At 41.7% G+C, this 19,795-nt stretch overlaps 1 protein-coding gene across 1 annotated transcript; it reads left to right on the forward strand.

Annotated features, from left to right (window-relative positions):
- The first annotated feature begins 15,176 nt into the window (after nucleotides 1–15,176).
- LOC122042939 lies at nucleotides 15,177–18,655 on the forward strand. Its single transcript, XM_042603338.1, has 7 exons — nucleotides 15,177–15,910; nucleotides 16,069–16,155; nucleotides 16,231–16,476; nucleotides 16,608–16,772; nucleotides 16,850–16,903; nucleotides 17,251–17,397; nucleotides 18,027–18,655. The coding sequence occupies exons 1-7, from the start codon at nucleotides 15,749–15,751 to the stop codon at nucleotides 18,402–18,404; spliced, it is 1,239 nt and encodes a 412-aa protein (XP_042459272.1). The 5' UTR covers nucleotides 15,177–15,748; the 3' UTR covers nucleotides 18,405–18,655.
- Nucleotides 18,656–19,795: the final 1,140 nt, after the last annotated feature.

The following is a 19,795-nucleotide window of genomic DNA, read 5'->3' on the forward strand; positions in this document are numbered from 1 at the left end:
CATCATCGTGATGACCAATAGTCCCTTGGGGAGAGTGCTCCTCAATCCAGAGGCGTCCGGACGGCTGATCAAATGGACAATGGAGCTTAGCGAGTTCGACATCCAGTACCAGCCCTGAACGGCCATCAAAGCACAATCCTTAGTGGATTTCGTCACTGAGGTACAAAATCCTGAGCCAGAAGCTGTGTGGAGGGTATTATATGTGGATAGTTCGTCTACTCAACAAGGGAGCGGTATCGGTGTATTACTCATCTCCCCCCAAGAAGAGCAGATTCAACTGCCCCGTTCAGTTGGACTACAAGGCAACAAACAATGAAGCCAAATACGAGGCGCTAATAGCCGGCCTACAGGCTGCCCGACATAGCAGAGCCATCAAAGTCCTCATCCACTCAAACTCTCAATTGGTTGCTCAGTAGCTAACCGAGACGTTCGTGATAAGTAACGCCCGACTAAAGCTCTACGCTGAAGCCTTCGAGAAGTTGAAAGCCCACTTCTTGGAGGTTGGCATACAGAAGATCCTTCGGTCAGAGAACCAGGCTGCAAATGAGCTGGCCAAATTAGCCAGCTCATTATCGTCGATCATCATAGCGTAGCCGATCAAACAAGTCTCTTTGGTGGCACACATCGATCGGATGGAAGGGCTCGCATTCTCGAATGACTGGAGGACCGCGCTGGTAGAATTCTTACGGTCGGGAGCAACCTCGCCCGACTAGGAGGATGCTCGATTATTGAGAAAAAGGGTCGGCTGATTCACGCTGATAAGAGACCAGTTATACAAGAAAGCCTTCTCTAGGCCTCTACTTAAATGCATCAGATCGGAGGACGCCACTACATACTATGGGAGGTACATCAAGGGTCTTGTGGAGGACACCTGAGCGACCGCTCATTAGCAAGGAAAATTATACTGGCAGGATATTTCTGGCTAACCCTCCAGGAGGATGCCGCTCGGATGGTGGCTACTTACTTGTCTTGCCATAAATATCATAACCTCCCGCATCGACCGACCGAAGAAATGAAGACGTCCACAGTCTCTTGCCCGTTCGACCAGTGGGGCATGGACATTATTGGGTCATTCCTCATGGCAACAGGTCAGCGAAGGTTCCTGCTCATCGCTATGGATTACTTCTTCAAATAGGTCAAAGCTGAGCCGCTGGCAAGAATAACCGAACAAATGGTCGTGAAATTCATCTAGCAACACATCATCTGCCGGTTCGGCATCCTGCGCCGGCTCGTCTTAGATAATGGAAGGCAATTCGCCGGTCAGAAACTCAAAGAATGGTACGAAGGATATGACATCCAGCAAGCTTTCACCTCCGTGGCCTATCCTTAGAGCAACGGACAGGCCGAAGTCGCCAATCGGGAGATCTTGCGAATCTTACGCGCACGGCTAAACCATGTTGGAGGAAGTTGGGTAGATGAACTCCCCAGCGTGCTGTGGATGATCCGCACAACTCCCAAAGAAGGGACTGGGGCCACTCCTTTCCACCTGGTGTATAGCGGCGAAGCGATCGTCCTCGTCGAAGTCGGAGTTGAATTCAATCGGATACAATACTACAGTGAGGATAACGCCGAGCAGAGGCTTCTAGAGCTAGATTTGGTGGACAAAGCGCGCGCAAAAGATGTCATCCGGTTGATGGCATACCGACAGAAGATGAAGCAAAGCTACAATCGGAGGGTGATCCCAAGACGTTTCAGGTTGGCAACCTGGTATGGAAGAAAGTGAAGCCGGTCGTGCGACGTCACCAAGTTAGAGGCTCCTTGGGCTGTATCCTTCAAGTTCGTAGAGAAGCTCCGCTCGGGTGCCTACTACTTGGAGGATGAGGATGGGCGGCGACTGGAAAGGCCGTGGAACGTGAACCATCTCCAGCCTTATTGAGCCGGATGAGAGGTGCGTTGATGTAATAATCAATGTGTCTTTGCATCCTTGTACTCTTTGAATGTAGGATAGAAATAAGAAACAAGGATTGCCAAGCTCTATGCCGAATGGCGCATCAAATCGTCGAGCGGTGACATTAAACCCATGTCTCCATCGACGGTCGAGCGGTGACCTTAAACCCATGACTTCGTCAAATCGTCGAGCAGCGACGTTAAACCCATATCTCTATCGATAGTCAAGCGACACTCTTAAACCCATGACTTTGTCAAATTGTCGAGCGGCGACGTTAAACCCATGTCTCTATAAACGGTCGAGCGATGACCTTAAACCCGAGTCTCCAATAATAATCGAGCAATGACCTTAAATTCGAGGTTGCACTTACGGTCTAGCGGTTAGTCGCAGATACAAGATTAGGGGCATTTATAGTCAAAGACAAGAAACACTGTGACATGAAATGCCTTGCTGAACGGGCATACATATATTAAAATCAAAAATTTTCAAGACTACATTTGCAGGATAGAGATAAGGGCTCCGAACAGGAGAGCTCACATTAAGACTTCAAAAAAAAAATTTACAGTGTTCAACCTCACTCAAGATAATCAAGAGTGTCGTCCAGTAGTGAGTTGGTCATCTTACCCCGACTGATAATGCTATCCTTGAAGGTCTCGGGGAGATGACCGCCCACCTTGAGCTGGTTGATCATCTCATCTATCATCAGGTTGCAGAGCCGAAGATATCGAGCAATGACTTTGTCATTAAACGCACCCGAGCAAATGTAGTTCTGGTGCATTGTTGCAAATCGGCTCAGCTCGACATCCTGATAGATCTTCATCGTCGCTCGGGAGCCCTCCAACTCAGTCTTTGCCTTCTCCAGCTCATCCCGGGCCAGCTTCAGTGTTGTGTCCTTAGCGGAGAGCTAGCCCTGGAGCTCAGTTTCCCTCGCCATCTGACTCGCTCAATCAGTCACCAAAAAATCTTCAGCATCTTTGAGCTTACTGGCGAGATCTTGGGCCTCCTTATTCTTCAGTTCCAGGTCCTCAATGGCCCGATTCTTCCTAGCGGTGGCTGACTCGATCTTCTTGTAAAACATGCTGACTTACTTCTTGAGTCGGCCCAACATCTCCTTGTGGCCGAAAGATTTATCCCGTTGATGTGCGTATATTGTATACACTTGTTAGCATGTTTTGACACACATTCACATACTTTGAGCATGCTTGATCTATGCATTTTCATACTTCCAGTTTTCCTTTTTAGCATATTTACTCTCTTTGTTCGGAGATCTGCTTTTGTACATTTTCTGTACGCAGGAGTCGAATTTGGTGAAGGATGCGTGTTCGAGGTCAAATCGACAAACAAAGCGATGGAGGAAGCCATGATACCTGAACCTCACACGACCCTGCCATGGGGGTTTGCCCAGGCCGTGTGGAGATGAGAGGCCATGTAGCTATAGCAGAGAAAGAAGATGGCTTGGCTGTGTGAAACTCACACAGCCGTGCCAAGTTTTGAAGCCCAATGAAGCCTAGGCCGTGTACATCACACGACCATGTCAGTTTTCTAGAGACCAGAGAAGCCTCGGCCGTGTGTGTTACACGACCGTGTGAGGTTTCCAGTGAGCAAGAGAGTTCTGGCTGTGTGCACCACACGACTGTGCTAGGTTTCCAGAGGCGAAGGTAGTACAAGCCTTGTAGATCTACACGGGCGTGCAAGGGGGGCATTGGTAGATGTTGGGTTTTTCGGGCCGCGAAAACCGCTTTTCGCGTCGCGGAAACCCCGAATCACCCAAAGTCGTAGATCCGTGCAAGGAAAAACCGAATGAAATACAAGTATGAGTTTCAAAACCTTTAGATCTACTCCTAGATCTACATGTTAAGAATTTTACCCTTGAAGCGTGCCCTCGCAAATCTCGCTCGTCCAACGGTACGCCGGATCTCGAGAGTGTCAACGTAGACACTCCTCTAATGATATCCACACGAACAAGGAGTGTCTCTCACACTCAAAGGATGGAGAAGAGAGCCCCAAGTGTGCTAGCACTTTCTAGAGCTCTCGAATGGGATTGGAAAGGAAGAAAAAGAGGATGCAAAAAGGAATGTCATACACTCAAGATGTAGTATCCCTCCTTTGTGACCTTCACTCTTACTTTGCTCTTGGAATTCACTCAACCACCTTCTCCTCTCCATGGAAGTCACGACAACACAAGGAGAAGCAAGCATCCAAGGAAGAAGAAGCTAGAATGAATGCAAATCAATTGCATTCACACACCATCAAGTGTGTGGCCGACCACACAAATGTAACCCCCTCATTTAATGTGGTCGGCCACATTAAAAGGAATGAGTGTGTAACCTCCATGAGGTGGCACACCATTATGAGGTGGTGATGATGTGGCAAGGATGTGTCATGCCATGTAGGATGAGTCAACCTACATGATGTGGCAATGCATCAAGTCAAACTTGATGTTTCAACTTCCATTTGGTCAAGTCAAAATTGACCAATTTCTTCCTTGTTGAGTCAAATCCAACCTTTGATTCAAGTCAATTTCAATTTAATGAATCTCAATTCATTAATATAAATTGACTCAATGAATCAAATTTAAATTAGACTAATTCAACAATTGAATCTAATTGAGTCTAACTCAATAAGTCTAATTTGAATCCAATCTTTGGTGCATCATATGAACCTAATCCAATTGGTTCATCATATGAACCTAATCTCCATCCACTTGTTCTTTGTGTGTGACCCAATAGGTTCTTGTAACGTTGGCAATGTTTCTAAACTCCTTTAGAAACATAAGCAATGAGCGGCATCTAGCAATACATTATTGCTATCTAAGTTATAAGAATGTTGAGATCCAACATCACCTTGTGACTACTAATTGTGACTCCTCACAATATGTGACATTGTCTTTCTATCCTAGACATTTAGATTGATCAATATGAGGCATAGACCGTGTCATCCTCTAATCAATCTAAATCTTGAACTCCAAGTAGACTCACTCGATCAAATGAGCTCAACATCTAATATTGACTCATTTGGGCATGGTCATGCACTTAGTGGTCTCACTCTATCAAGAATACCGATGTCGCTCCCGTCATATGGGAGGGATAGATCCCATCTACATCACTCACATCCCTCTGCATAATTTGTTATATACCCAGTAATCGCCTTTATAGTCCACCCAGTTGTTGGAGTGTATACTGAAAGCCTAAGCTTTGTAAACATTCATTATGAATAAAGAATCACATTTGGTCAAATTGTCTACATTTAGTTGTAGTTATTCAATTAATATATACTGTAGATAACATAGTATGTGGTGTCACATGCAGAAGATGATGTTGTCAGTACCTTATAAATTATAAACAGTAGCTCACGACCAAAATGGAAAGGAACAAACCATTAGAAGGTCGTAGTGTAATTAGGTATCAGTTTATCTTGACTGTATAATTACACTAGTACACTTAGAGTGTATTGAGTAGGGCCATTTGAGGTCGTTTCTTTTATACTGACTTTATAAAGAAACAAAGACCTCGGTTATTATGGAAGTGTGTGCTCTTAATCCTGATATAATAACAAGCACATATATTTGATATTTATTTCTTTAATTTATCAATGGGTGAGATTTAGTTCGATAAATCAATAAGCCCGATAAGTTGGGAAATGGTATCACTTATAGTGTGTGTTGTTGATTATAGAAAGAAACTGTGTCCTAGAGATACTAGGTTGATAATGTCCCCAAGAGGAGCTCATAAGGATTGTCATGTTAAACCCTGCAAGTGGACTTAGTCCGACATGACGATAAAGTTGAGTGGTACTACTCTTGGACTTAGATATTAATTAAATGAGTTGTCAGTAACTCACTTAATTAGTGGACATTCGATATCTTAAACACAGGGAGACTAACACACTCATAATAAGAAGGAGCCCAAAAATGTAATTTGGGATTGGTGCGGTAGTTCAATGATAGTTCTCTAGTGGAATGAATTATCATTGATAAAATTAAGTTGTGTGTTCGGGGCGAACACGGGATGCTTAATTTTATCGGGAGACCAAAACCAATTCCTCCTCTCGGTCCCTATCGTAGCCTCTTAGTTATAGAGTTCTATACCCACCTATACCCACCTTCTATACCCACCCAATAGGGGTCGGCCAAGCTAGCTTGGGAAACAAGCTAGGGTCGGCCTAGGTATAAAATTGGGTGGCCGGCCCTAGCTTGAACCCAAGCTAGTGGGGGCCGGCCAAAATAAATTAAAAAAGGATTTTAATTTTAATTTTTATTATGTGGAAGAAATAATTTAATTAAAGATAATTAAAATTAAAATATCTCTCTTGTAAAAGATCTACAAAAGATTAAAGAAAGAGATTAAATCTCTTTCCTTATTTGTAGATTGGTGAGATATTTTATTTTCTTTTTAAAATTATCCACATATTGATAAAATTAAAATTATAGAAATTTCCTTTTATCAACCATGAAGAGATTTTTAAAGAGAAATTTTATTTTTAAAATTTCTGAAAACAAATTAGGAAAGTTTTAATTGTTGATTGAAACTTGTCCAATTTGCTTCCCGTTGATGTGGCCGGCCAATGTAGATTTAATTGGGAAATTTTGTTTTATTTTTCTCAATTAAAACATGTCAAGGAAATTGAGGAAATTTTATTGTAATTAAATTTCCTAATTTGCCTAGGCCAAGAAATATAAAAGAAGGGGTGAGGGTGCCTTCAAGGTGAACAACCTCTTTTGTTTTCTCTCCCTCTTTTGTTCCTTGGTGTGGCCGGCCATCCTCTTTTTCTCTTCCTCTTGTGGTGGCCAAATCTCCCTCTTCCATTGGAGCTCTTGTGGTGGCCGGATACTACTCGGAGAAGAAGAAGAAGAAGGAGAGAAAGCTAGCATCTCTTGGAGCTTGGTTAGTATTTTGGTTTTTCTCCTTGGTGAAGTTTTCCTTTGTGGCCGAACCTTGCTTGGAGGAAAAGAAGGTGGTTGGTGGTTTCTCATCTCAGTAGATAGTTGCCCACACAACGTCCGAGGTTAGAAGAGGAATACGGTAGAAGATCATGAGGTTTTTCTACAAGGTATAACTAGTAATTTTTCTTTCCGCATCATACTAGTTATTTATGGAAATAATACCAAATACAAGAGGCTTACGATTCTAGAATTTCGAATATGTTTTTCGATGTTGTGTTTTTTGTTTTGTTTTTTTTTTCTTGTGATTTGATTGTTCTTTTCGGTTAACCTAAAGTTATTTTAGGAAATTAAATATTAGTTTTCCATAAGAGGTTTTGTCTAGTCGGTGGTGGTTGCTCCCATATCCAAGAAGGTCATGTGCCTCGCCACGTCAGTACTGGGAACCAATTATGGAAATTAATATTTAATGGAATTAATAACTTAAGGTGACTTGGATCAAACGTGTTAAGTTCCGCAGGAGATCCAAGTCAAAACCTAAAAGAACAAATAGATTAAGTTTTGGATCAAACGTGTTAAGTTCTGCAGGCGATCCAAAATTTAATTTAAAAGAACACATGGTAGCTAGGAAAAGGTTCAGACCTTTGTATAAAACTTTTGTACAGTGGAACCTCTAGGTTTTCCGAGTAGCAACCAACAATTGGTATCAGAGCTAGGGTTTTGCCTCTGTGTATTTGGTATTAGGTTAATTATGCACATGTCATACATAATTTAGGCAAGTTAATAGTAGGATGTGCTAACTTTGTGGATGCAGGATCCAACTATTATGACTTTTAGTTATTATGTGTGTGATTGGACCCTTGGACATGTCAAGGGCATTTATATGTGTGTGCATGATTGTATTAAAATACAGCAGGAGCTGTATTTAGTTTTATTAGGATTTTATTTTTGATCTAGATACATGTACATTCCTTTTATGGAATATAGGATCAAAATGTAAAATTCTATTTATGTCGCGGATCGAATCTTGCAAAGCGTGGAACCTTCTAAGGACCAGAGGCGCAGCGGAACTAGGAGCAAGATGGATGCGACAGCGAGACCCGGTGGCGGTGGCCAAATATGGCAGTAGCTTGGGATGACAACACACGGAGGACAACTAGAGAAAAAAGTCATAATAGTTGAAAATTAGATTTTCTATTTATTGCTTTTATATTGTGCTGTGTGTATGTGTTAGTTTACATGCTTAGTAGGCTAGCATAGTTAAAATTCCTCATTTATAAATAACTAAGTGGGAGAGGGATTTTTAAATAAATCCTATGGTCTCCATTACTGGTTTGTAAGTGATGCAAACAAGCTTGCGCGTTGGCTCTGAGTGCCTTCCTCCATAACGGATGAGCTTGTTTGTGGATCACTAGTACAGACTTCCATTTTTGGATGACTATAGGAAATTAATTAAGAGCGTGTGATCTTCCCCAACGGAAGGGGCATAATCTTATTAATGGACTCAGTGTCAAGTAATGGTATACACTTAGACACACCTAATAGTATCATCCCCATCGGAGTCACTGCTATTATTTGTGTGACCAAAATATACCAACTATTAATTTTATTTGTCAAAAAGTTAGGTTGACAAGATAATAAAATTAATGGGTTAAAACCTGTAACGACCCGACCCTCTTGGCCCATTTGGCGGCCCATTTGGCGACCCTCGGGTCGTCGACCGTCGGCCCTTATGTCGTCGGCCCATTTGGCGACCTCTCATGTCGTCGACCGACGACCCTTGGCCGTGCCGTTACTCACTAGGACTTTCCACCCCTGGCAGTGGATTTTTGCCTCCCCCAGGATTCGAACTCTAAACCTCCAGGCTTAAGTATTAGAGTTTATGAATCCTGGTAACCAAGTGAGGAAATTTTGTTTTATTTTTCTCAATTAAAACATGTCAAGGAAATTGAGGAAATTTTATTGTAATTAAATTTCCTAATTTGCCTAGGCCAAGGAATATAAAAGAAGGGGTGAGAGTGCCTTCAAGGTGAACAACCTCTTTTGTTTTCTCTCCCTCTTTTGTTCCTTGGTGTGGCCGGCCATCCTCTTTTTCTCTTCCTCTTGTGGTGGCCGAATCTCCCTCTTCCATTGGAGCTCTTGTGGTGGCCGGATACTACTCGGAGAAGAAGAAGAAGAAGGAGAGAAAGCTAGCATCTCTTGGAGCTTGGTTAGTATTTTGGTTTTTCTCCTTGGTGAAGTTTTCCTTTGTGGCCGAACCTTGCTTGGAGGAGAAGAAGGTGGTTGGTGGTTTCTCATCTCGGTAGATAGTTGCTCACACAACGTCCGAGGTTAGAAGAGGAATACGGTAGAAGATAAAGAGATTTTTCTACAGGGTATAACTAGTAATTTTTCTTTCCGCATCATACTAGTTATTTATGGAAATAATACCAAATACAAGAGGCTTACGATTCTAGAATTTCGAATATGTTTTTCGATGTTGTGTTCTTTTGTTTTGTTTTTTTTTCTTGTGATTTGATTGTTCTTTTTGGTTAACCTAAAGTTATTTTAGGAAATTAAATATTAGCTTTCCATAAGAGGTTTTGTCTAGTCGGTGGTGGTTGCTCCCATATCCAAGAAGGCCATGTGCCTCGCCACGTCAGTACTGGGAACCAATTATGGAAATTAATATTTAATGGAATTAATAACTTAAGGTGACTTGGATCAAACGTGTTAAGTTCCGCAGGAGATCCAAGTCAAAACCTAAAAGAACAAATAGATTAAGTTTTGGATCAAACGTGTTAAGTTCCGCAGGCGATCCAAAATTTAATTTAAAAAAACACATGGTAGCTAGGAAAAGGTTCAGACCTTTGTACAAAACTTTTGTACAATGGAACCTCTAGGTTTTCCGAGTAGCAACCAACACCAGTTACGGGTGACGTTTGACGAAACTAAAGTACATAACTCCTTATGTAGGGATCCATGGTGACTTCAGGTCTAAGGACTAATAGTCATACTAATAGCCACATGAGAAAGTATATGACACTCATATAACGATCCATGATACTTTCTCATGGCGGGTCATTCAGTATACATTCTCTAATACATACCCATGTGTCAACTTGATATCTCTATATCCATGACTTGTGAGATCAAGTCATCGAGTTGACCTACATGCTAGTCTTATTGCATTAACATTGTCCCTGAATGTTAATACTCGACTAGAAATGATTTAGAGTAGTGTTCCCTATATCATCTCACTATCGACTCATCCAATCGATTGATATAGGTAAGAACCTTCTACTCATCCAATCCATTATTATACTTAGTTTATTTGACACCAATACAAGTAAGTATAATAACCAAAAACCAAATGCCTTTATTTATATATAGAATATGATACAACAAGTCCAAAATACAATCATCAAATGATTGGCTCTAGGGCTCTAGCTAACAGTAGAGGCAAGCTACGACCGTGTACCTCACACGACTGTGTGAGGTTAGCAGTGAAGAGAATGGAGCAGGCCGTGTGAACCTCACACGGTCATGCTTCGGGGTCGTGTGGCGCCCAAACCCCTCTTCTATATAAGGCTTCCTTCAAGATTTGAAAGGGGATCTTCTCCCCTTTGGGAGAAAGGAAGATTTGGGTGATTCCTTCCATTCTTGGGTGGATTTCTGGGCGATTTAAGGGAAGATCTTCACCGATTCGACTTCGGGAGCATGGATTAGATCCGAAGACCATCTTCATCATAGATAAACCTTCTTTCTTTCCTTTTCTTGGATTGGGATCGAGAATGCTTGTAATCTTTATATTTTCGGATCTTTTTCTTCGATTGATGGAGTAGTTTGTCTTTGTTCTAGGATGGAGGGAGTATTTGTAAGGATTTCTTGATGTAAACTCTTGTGGATTTTCCAATTCCCTATTTCTATGATTTTACCCTATTTGTATCAATTAAATCTTGAATGTATTGTTATGATTTGGACCTAATGCATATTCTTGATTGATTGTTTGAATATCTTGTGGATCTTGTAGAGATTATCTCTCACTCGATTTTCCGAGGGAAGCACGCGTAAGGTGCAAGCCCGTGTAAGGACGTTTGAGGGATGAGCTTTTGGGGGGGGGGGGGGGAATAGGATAATTCAAGAGGGTAGGATAGATTTATGCATTAATTTTTATATCTTACGGGTTGAGAGGTAATGATTTCTATGTTGATTTTCCGAGGGATCTTCGTGATAGGAACATGCCCGTGTAAGGACAACATAGGCTCATATCTAATTGATCGCATTTAGGTATAGATTTCAGTCCTAAGCCGGTTGTCTATTGCAAAAGAGAACCAACAACCTTCTTCAAATGGTGGACAATTGAGAAATAAGATTTGGTAGATCATTTACATTGAGGAACCTTACAAAGAAACCAAATTTCCTAGAACATCCCTTATCATTGCACTTGTTCTTGTTTCATATTCTTTTATTACTTTGTTTACTTTTCATAGTTACACTTAGACTTTGTTAATCCATTGATTTGTTGTCTAGCTAGTTCGTGTTGAGATATTCTTAGTGATTATTTCAGTCCCTGTGGATACGATAATTTTTTATATTACTTGCGATATTTCCATACACTTGCGGAGGTTGACACCCGTTCGGCCTCAAGAAGCTTGGCCGTCTTCTCCATGTCGACCTTCAGTCTGGCCATTTCCCGCGGATCGACAGTAGGTTGGCTGCTGGAGACCTGGAGTTTCCTGAACTCATCCTCCAGATGAGCTAGCCTGTGGCACATGACCAGGCTCTCCACACAATACTACAAGCAGATAAAAAGGTTAGAACCGATCGAAAGACAGATAATGACAATAAAGAGCTTACCCCAGTTGACATATGGATATGGCTGTTGGTGAGCGCACCCAGAGGCATCACTGTCGCTCGGGCTCAGGCTTCCTCCCAGACTTGGGCTAGTGGACCTCGTATGATGATTTGATGCTCAAGAGTGCTCGACTGGGCGCTCGGCTCGCTGTACTCCTCTGTGGGCAGGTGAAGGATCGTCGTGACAAATCGTCGCCCGCCAGGAGCCGAGTGGGCTGAGGGCAGGGCGGGAGTTACTGCGCTCTCATCATGAGAGCCGACCAGCTGTAGGCCGCAGTTTGCCAATTCCTCCATGATAATCACCTCGATCTCATCGTTCTGAAGCTTCGCAAGGCCAGGCATCCGAGCACGCTACATAACTTCGGCTGCAAAAGAAGTAGAAAAATTTGTTAGAATCAAAAGAAAAACATGCAAGAAACCTCTTACCTAGGCTGGTTGATAGCCCTGTGTGGATTGGACTCAGGCCAAAAATGTACAACACGGAATCAAGCAATATCTTTTGGATGTCATACTTCTAGCCGACCAACATAGAGGCGACATGAAGGTAGTTCGAGCGGCTCTTATACTTCTTCATATCCGGTTGAGGTGGTAAGCTGACCTGCCAATGAGTCCGGAACCTCGGTCGTTCGGAAAGACGCATAAAAAAGAAATATTCCTTCTAATGTTTGTTGGAAGTTGGTATTTTGTCAAAAAAGACTAGTCCGACCTGAGACTAAAAGAGAAAGACTCCTAGTTCGGATTGCTTGGGATAATAAAAGTAGTGGAAAACGCAAGGGGTCAGAGGAATGCCCTGTAGCCGAAACAGCACGATGACACCGCACAAGAGGCGAAATGAGTTCAACACGAGTTGTGGGAGGGGAAAGCGAAAATAATTACAAATTTTGATGATGAATGGATGAATAGGGAATCAGAGACCGACCACAAATTGGTCCCTGAACAAACAGATTGTGTCGGTCTACGGATCGTTTGGCCAATCAGACGAGGATGGCAAAATGATCTCGTGATCAGGGGGAAGCTCAAAAGCATTTTTGAGACTCTCGGCGTCGCCTGCAACAAACCTGGTCCCCATGGTAGTATACCAAAGATGAGGAGAGGGGTCTGCCGGTTGCGAGGAGCGTGTCATCTCCGAAATACAAGAAGACGGGGAGGTTCGAAGGGAAGAAATGCGAGCGAGAAACGCAAAGCAATGGAATAGAAATGCAAAGACGGAAGGCAAGCAAGGTTCAGGAGGAGAGCTTACAGGAGAAGAAAAGGTGGCCGCAGAAGGGGCGCAAAAGATCACCGGAGCACCGACCGCACAGGGACAAGTTCGCCGTCAAAACACTCGCAGAAGACACAAAGTGGAGAAGAGAAGCCGACACTGTGGCTTTATAAACTTTGGGCTCGGCCGACCGGAGCCGTCCGATCTAGGTCATGGGAACTGGAGCGCCGATCTAGCCGTAAAATTCAAACCGCCAAATGTCACATCAGCACCTGTCATTTCGGACATGCGGTGACTGCGGCGACGACGCATGACATGCCCCCATTGGTCCGCAATTAATGGTCGCCATTAACATGCGTGGGGGCGTGCTCAACCTTAATGGGGGCGATCTGCACGAATTTCGAAGGGATTCGGGTGACGTCAGCGTTGACCGCACTAGCTCGTTCGAAGACACCAAAGGAGAAAATCCCAAGTACAAGTACTTAAAGCGCCGATTAGCCTCAAGAATCAATCCTATAGCCGACCGACACTCTTCGACAGACCGACTGGAGTCCACCAGTACCCCGCCCGATCGACCAACTGATCTCCAGACTTTTTGTCCAATCAGTCGGACTTGTAACCTCCTTCGACTAGACTTAAGGGGGAGGCATGTAATGCGGGGATAAGGGACCATGCGGGGATAAGGGACCCACCCCAAGGAGGGGCAAGGCTACGGTGGAAGTCAAAGTCAAGGCGTGGTCAACTCCCCTACATCACCGGCCGGTCGGGCAACCCTCTTTGCCCGATCGGGATAAAGAATGTCTGATCCAATATCATTATAGCTCAGCCAGGAACCGAGCTTCTGAAGCTCAGAAAAGCATGTGTCGGTGAGACACCAGCTTGCTCGGACTTACATCAAACCTCGGAACCAGCAAATCGAGGTCGCGACCGAGTAGACTACATTCAAATACAGCTCCACTCGGCACAAAGGCGGAGCTCGGACAGTGGAAGGTTGGCCGAGCGACTATCCCGCTCGCCCTGGGAACGATAGCGTCCGAACGGCTGATGGTTGGTTGAACGACTTATCCGTTCAGCCCAGTAACGGATAAAAGGAGGATATGGTGATATCCTTCTAGGAGCCCATGCCCCTACATACAGCATGGTTGGCGGCATGGTCAGGCGGAGGATCGTACGATGGAAGCTTCCACTGTCACGTCATAGATGTGCTCAACTCGTTGAGGTATTGTGTCAGGGATACTTTACTGATAGATTTTCTCAAGAAAAATATCGAGAAGCGTGCATGCCTTGGGAAGCGTGCACGCACACTACAAGAGTCCTATATAAAGGGGTCTAAGTTTCGTCGGAGGTACGTGCATATTACTGTTGCTACCATTCCTCTACTTCTTCATTATACTGCTTCCACATCGCCGGTGACTGACTTGATCGGAGGGTCAACGCCGAGGGAGTCTTCCCTGACTCAGTACTGACGTGGTTGTGGTTACAGGTCCGTTTCGCTCAAAGTCTTCGCACAGTCAATAGGAGCGCCATATCTCCAACATCCGTCGACTCGACTTTCAGACATGATCAATGAATATAAATAATTTTTTTCTAAATTAAATATTAAATTTATTTATGAACGTTCAATTCATTCATCGTTACATTAAAACATAATTAAAAAAAAATATAGATAGACTCAGGAAATAGTAAAAGGCCAAAAGTGTTTAATGGTGTTAGAAGGTTTCAAATATGAAAACAAAGGGAATATGGATAAACTTAGAGGGCCATTAGAAGTGCATCAATGCCCATTTATTACATAAAAAATAATACCCATAAAAAAACTAAGATCCATAACTAAAATTGTTGGGAGTTATTTTTTTAAAGGAAAGATGAGCAAGTTTTTTTTTTATGTGATATTAATGTGGCATTGTGCCACAAAAAATCTATATAACAATTCTTAAATATCAAATTTAATATATTTTTAATTTTGACAAATCTAAAATTTGTAAAATCTAAATTGGGTAATCATATTTTTATGCCCTCCAAAAAAAAAATATCAAATGAATGTCCTCTACGTCCTTTTTAAATGATATGTCCAAATATCAATACATTATTTATCATTTAGTCATGTAAAAACTAATAATTAATTTTTACAATAAAAAAAGTTAATATCTAACATCTAACTTCTAACTTCTAGTGTATAAAAATTAATAATTAATTCTTATAAATATATTATTTTATAGGATGCTCATTTCACTTTTTTTTTTTAAAAAAATAAAGATATCCATGTAAATGTAAATGAGGTACGTCCGTTTAATTTTTACCGATTTAAATGTATATAGAAATGAAATGGAGATGGATAAAATAAATATAAAACTGTAAAAAATTATATGATTGAATTGGGTGATCATGTTTCAGTTGAATCTGGTTTGCCTGCGCTCTCTAGTCTCTCCGATGAAAGAGACGAGTCGACTGTAAGCAGGTCGGAGATGGAGCACAGCAGCAGCGGACCACCACCATCCCGAGGCAGTGGCCGAGGCAGAGCATCTTTCGTCGACGAGGCGCAAGACGACATCCATCGCTGCGCTGTTGTTTGCTCTCCCTCCGCTACGCTCCAATCCTAGCGGGATATTCATGTAGAGAGCGCGAAAGTGCCACCGACGCAGTGATTGATCCATCACTGGGCCTTTGTTTTTGGCTCCACTCGCGCTACCTGGCCGATCTGCTCCCTTCCACCGGATGACGCCAATGGCATGTTGCTGACAACAAGACAAGGAGAGCAGAACGAATCGACGGATGGAAAGGGAGCGGAACTGTTCCTCTTTGGATAAGAACGTCGGGGTGATGTCTTTCAGCGGCCGCGCTAGAGGAGCGAAGGCGAAGTGATGAGGACAGAGAAACCCTAAACAGGGAAGGGGTGGGTTGGGAAAGGTGCTGCCTTTGCTCGCATCTCTATAGCTAGCGAAGAATGGCAGCGCATCTCGGCGTGAGCCTTGCCGTGGCGGCGCTTCTCTGGTTATCGTGTGCAGATGCCCTTGGGCAAGAATATTCAGCCGCGGCCGCCCGGCACAAATTGAAGGCGATTCGGCACCTTAAGCGGCTCAACAAGCCCCCCGTTAAGACCATCACGGTCCCTCTCTTTCTCTTGTGCTATTCCTTTTTTTTTCTTTACCTTTCAGTTTGATTCGAGTATAGAAGATACTCAAATGCAAAGAAATTGAGTATGTCTTTGAGTATAGAAGATCCTTCCTTTTCTAAGATTTGTAAACATTTGCCTGAATATTGCAGAGTCCTGATGGGGACACAATTGACTGTGTTCATGTCTCTCGCCAACCAGCCTTCGATCACCCCTTCCTCAGAAACCACACCTTACAGGTTTGCCTTTGATGGATCTTTACTGAAAGTTCCGATTCCTTGATGCCTTTTACAAAAATGTTGTCTATCTACCAGATGAGGCCTACTTTCTTCCCCGAAGGTATCGTGAACAATGTTGAATCCCACAAGAAAGACCACTCAATGGCTCAGGCGTGGCACCAAAATGGGAGGTGTCCCGAGGAGACAGTACCCATCAGGAGAACAAAGATGGGTGATGTGCTTAGAGCAAGCTCTGTGAAAAGGTATGGGAAGAAGAAGCACAGAACCGCCCCAATGTCGGTGTCTATTGACCCTGACCTTGTCAATGAGAGTGGCCACCAGGTATGGTTAAACAAAAAGAAATCAACAAAGGATTTTGAATGACAGTTTGGTGTTGTCTCATGGATTCCATGATTTTGTTCATCATCCTTTCTCATTTGCCTTTCTTTCTTTTCTTCTGGTTCTTTTGATAGCACGCAATTGCTTATGTAGAGGGAGATAAGTATTATGGGGCAAAAACTACCATAAACGTGTGGAGACCAAAGATTCAGCAGGCCAATGAGTTCAGCTTGTCTCAGCTCTGGATTTTAGGGGGAGCATTTGGGGATGATCTCAATAGTATTGAAGCTGGTTGGCAGGTGTGTTTGGTCAATCGCTAAACATGAAAAAGAATTTAGGTTCATCGCTGATCCTTACTGTGGCATGATATGATCAGGTCAGTCCAGAGCTCTATGGAGATAACAATACAAGGTTATTTACTTATTGGACTGTAAGTTAACATATCTTCTCAACTTCTGCAATTTTCTAGTTAATAAAACAAATTTGAAACTAAGACATTAGGTGGCTTTTCTTGTGTTATTTGGATTCTTTTTCTACTGTTATTCACCATAGGAAGTGATGCTGCTTAAAATTATGGATTTCCACTCTGTAGTTTTTATCAATTCTTTTGTTTTGGATTCCTAAATTATCAAATATTGTATTTCTAAGATATGGAACTTGGCACAAGAAAGGTATATTTCTATAGGAAGAAATTATTTGTATCAAGTTTGGTGTAAATAGGTTCTGTATTCCATCTTATCGAGCACATTTTCTAACGTTCTGATTGTAAATTAACAGAGCGATGCTTATCAAGCGACAGGGTGCTACAATCTTCTATGCTCAGGATTCATCCAGGTCAACAATGACATTGCTATGGGTGCCAGCATATACCCCCTTTCCAACTACCATGGATCACAGTATGACATCAGTATACTCGTTTGGAAGGTACAAATCAAGCTCATCAAAACCAATTGGCATTAACATTCAAAACCAATCATCATAACTATTTCAATAAGTCTCATGATCTGTCATCCTTCTTGCTCATTTCAACCAATAACTAGCTTCTCAAAAATTTACCTCAAAGTTTTCTGAAAAAAGGATCATGCATCGATTCTGATTAGCATTTAGAATAACCAGTTGAAAATTACAAAGAAACAGGTGATTCTTTTAATAAAACCTGATGCTTGTTGCACCTTTATAGTACATTTGGTTCATGGAATGGCATTGGTGAGGAATATAATATTCTTTTGGAATGGAATAGGGTAGGAGTAGATAAGATATGCACTTCTTAATTTGCTTCATCGAGTAAGAATTCCAACGTACCAGAATAAGATTCATGGGTTTGATATATGGAATAGCTAAGAAGAATCATCAAGGAATAGCAATTGTGGCAGAATAATCATTCCAAATTCGTCAAATTTTAGTCAAGAGTGGAATAACATTATTCCTGTGAACTAAACATGTAGAGTTACATATTTATGCAATCAATATTTCTGCTTTGCTTGTCATAGAGTCATGTGATTCATTTTATTGGCACGATACAACCTAACAAAGCATAACCATTATTGTTACAGGATCCACAGGAGGGGCATTGGTGGATTCAATTTGGAAATGACTATGTCCTGGGCTACTGGCCTTCGTTCCTGTTTTCCTACTTGGCAGACAGTTCATCGATGATTCAATGGGGAGGGGAGGTGGTCAATTCACAGCTCGAGGGCGAGCATACATCAACAGAGATGGGCAGTGGCCATTTTCCCGAAGAAGGCTTCGGCAAGGCAAGCTACTTCAGGAACATACAGATAGTGGATGAGTCCAACAATCTGAGAACACCTATGGAGGTCGGTACATTCACTGAGGAACCCAGCTGCTATGACATACGGAATGGCAATAATGACGACTGGGGTCACTACATTTATTATGGTGGTCCTGGTAGGAACAATAATTGTCCATAGAATGGGCATTCGAGTTGGAGCCCTTCAACACTTGTCGAGTACTAGGCAATTGTGAAATCTACTACAATCTTTGGGTGTTTTATCCATCGTTTTCCCATGTGTGATTTTATGTCGAGGAACAATGATTGTCCACGAAGGTCATTTGGGTTGGAATCTTACAACACTAGTCCTAGGCAATTGTGAAGGAAGGAACTTTGTGTTGATATTTTACCTACTACTGTGTCTCTTTAACATGTTGCTTATTGTAGCCATTTATTTGGTATTGCCATTTTGTACTATTGCTTGGATGTGGTCTGGGACGTACGTGGAAATTGAGAAATATGTCTCAGTGTATATCTAGACCAATATTTTGTATCAAGGTTTATATCATGGTATTCAAGGTTACTATATTAGTGACAACAATAATCAAGTTCTATCTCATCGGATGAAGTCGGAATAATCAAGTTTATGATGAAGTCGGCTATATAAATTATTTTATATCATTGGATTCTATATCATTATTTATATTTAAATAAATTTTATTTTATTTAATATTATTTTGAATTTAATCTTTTCCCCTCTTACTCGAGGTTATTGAATTAGCAAATAAATACTTAAGGATCAATATAATTAGAGTGGGTGAATAGCTGTAAATGTCTAATTAAATTAATCAACAATTCTTTATTATAAAGATACAACATTATAAATCCTAAAAAAATGCTAATTTTATTATATTCCTAATAACATTAAAAACTCTACTATCAAATGACATATTAATCAAATGGCATATTAAACCTAAATTGTATACATATATGGTAACTAAAATTTTGATATAAAATAATATTATATCGATATCATATTAAAATTTTAATATACTAAATTTTTGGTATGATATAAATTTCATACCATTTATATACTAAAGTTTTGATGTTGTCAAAGTTAAAATTTAACTTTTAACTCTTAAATAGCTACCCATGGCATAAAATTACTAAATGTAAGTCTTTGTCTCCAGGGTGTAGCACAGCTGGGGGCGAATGATTTCGTGGCTGAAAGGTCTAGGGTTTGATCTTCGGGGTGTCATTGCCTGGGGTTAGCGTCCCGCCTATACGCTTTTAGCTGTGTACCTGCATTTACCTCCCTCCATATCTGTGGGACCGGCTCTAGGGGGTCGCTGATGTGGCGGTTCCATATATATATATATTTTAATAAATGTAAGTCTTTATTGCTTGGTCATTATTGATGACTACTGTAAATACATTTGAGTTAAGTTCCTATCTAACAAATATGAAACTTTTAGAAATTTCGGTAAACAAATAGAAAACGATAAAGAAATTAAAATCAAGAAAATCAGAAGTGATAATGGAGGAGAATTCAAAAATCAAAATTTTACTAATTTCTGCCTAGAAAATGGT

The sequence above is a fragment of the Zingiber officinale genome, chromosome 2A (assembly GCF_018446385.1).
Source record: "Zingiber officinale cultivar Zhangliang chromosome 2A, Zo_v1.1, whole genome shotgun sequence".
Classification (NCBI taxonomy): domain Eukaryota; kingdom Viridiplantae; phylum Streptophyta; class Magnoliopsida; order Zingiberales; family Zingiberaceae; genus Zingiber; species Zingiber officinale.

Excerpts from the sequence above, each read along its gene's own strand:
- LOC122042939 (XM_042603338.1), top strand. The coding sequence starts at position 15,749 with ATGGCAGCGCATCTCGGCGTGAGCCTTGCCGTGGCGGCGCTTCTCTGG. Across the intron at positions 16,904-17,250 it reads GGTTATTTACTTATTGGACT|AGCGATGCTTATCAAGCGAC; the intron begins GTAAGTTAACAT and ends GTAAATTAACAG. Across the intron at positions 17,398-18,026 it reads TCAGTATACTCGTTTGGAAG|GATCCACAGGAGGGGCATTG; the intron begins GTACAAATCAAG and ends TTATTGTTACAG.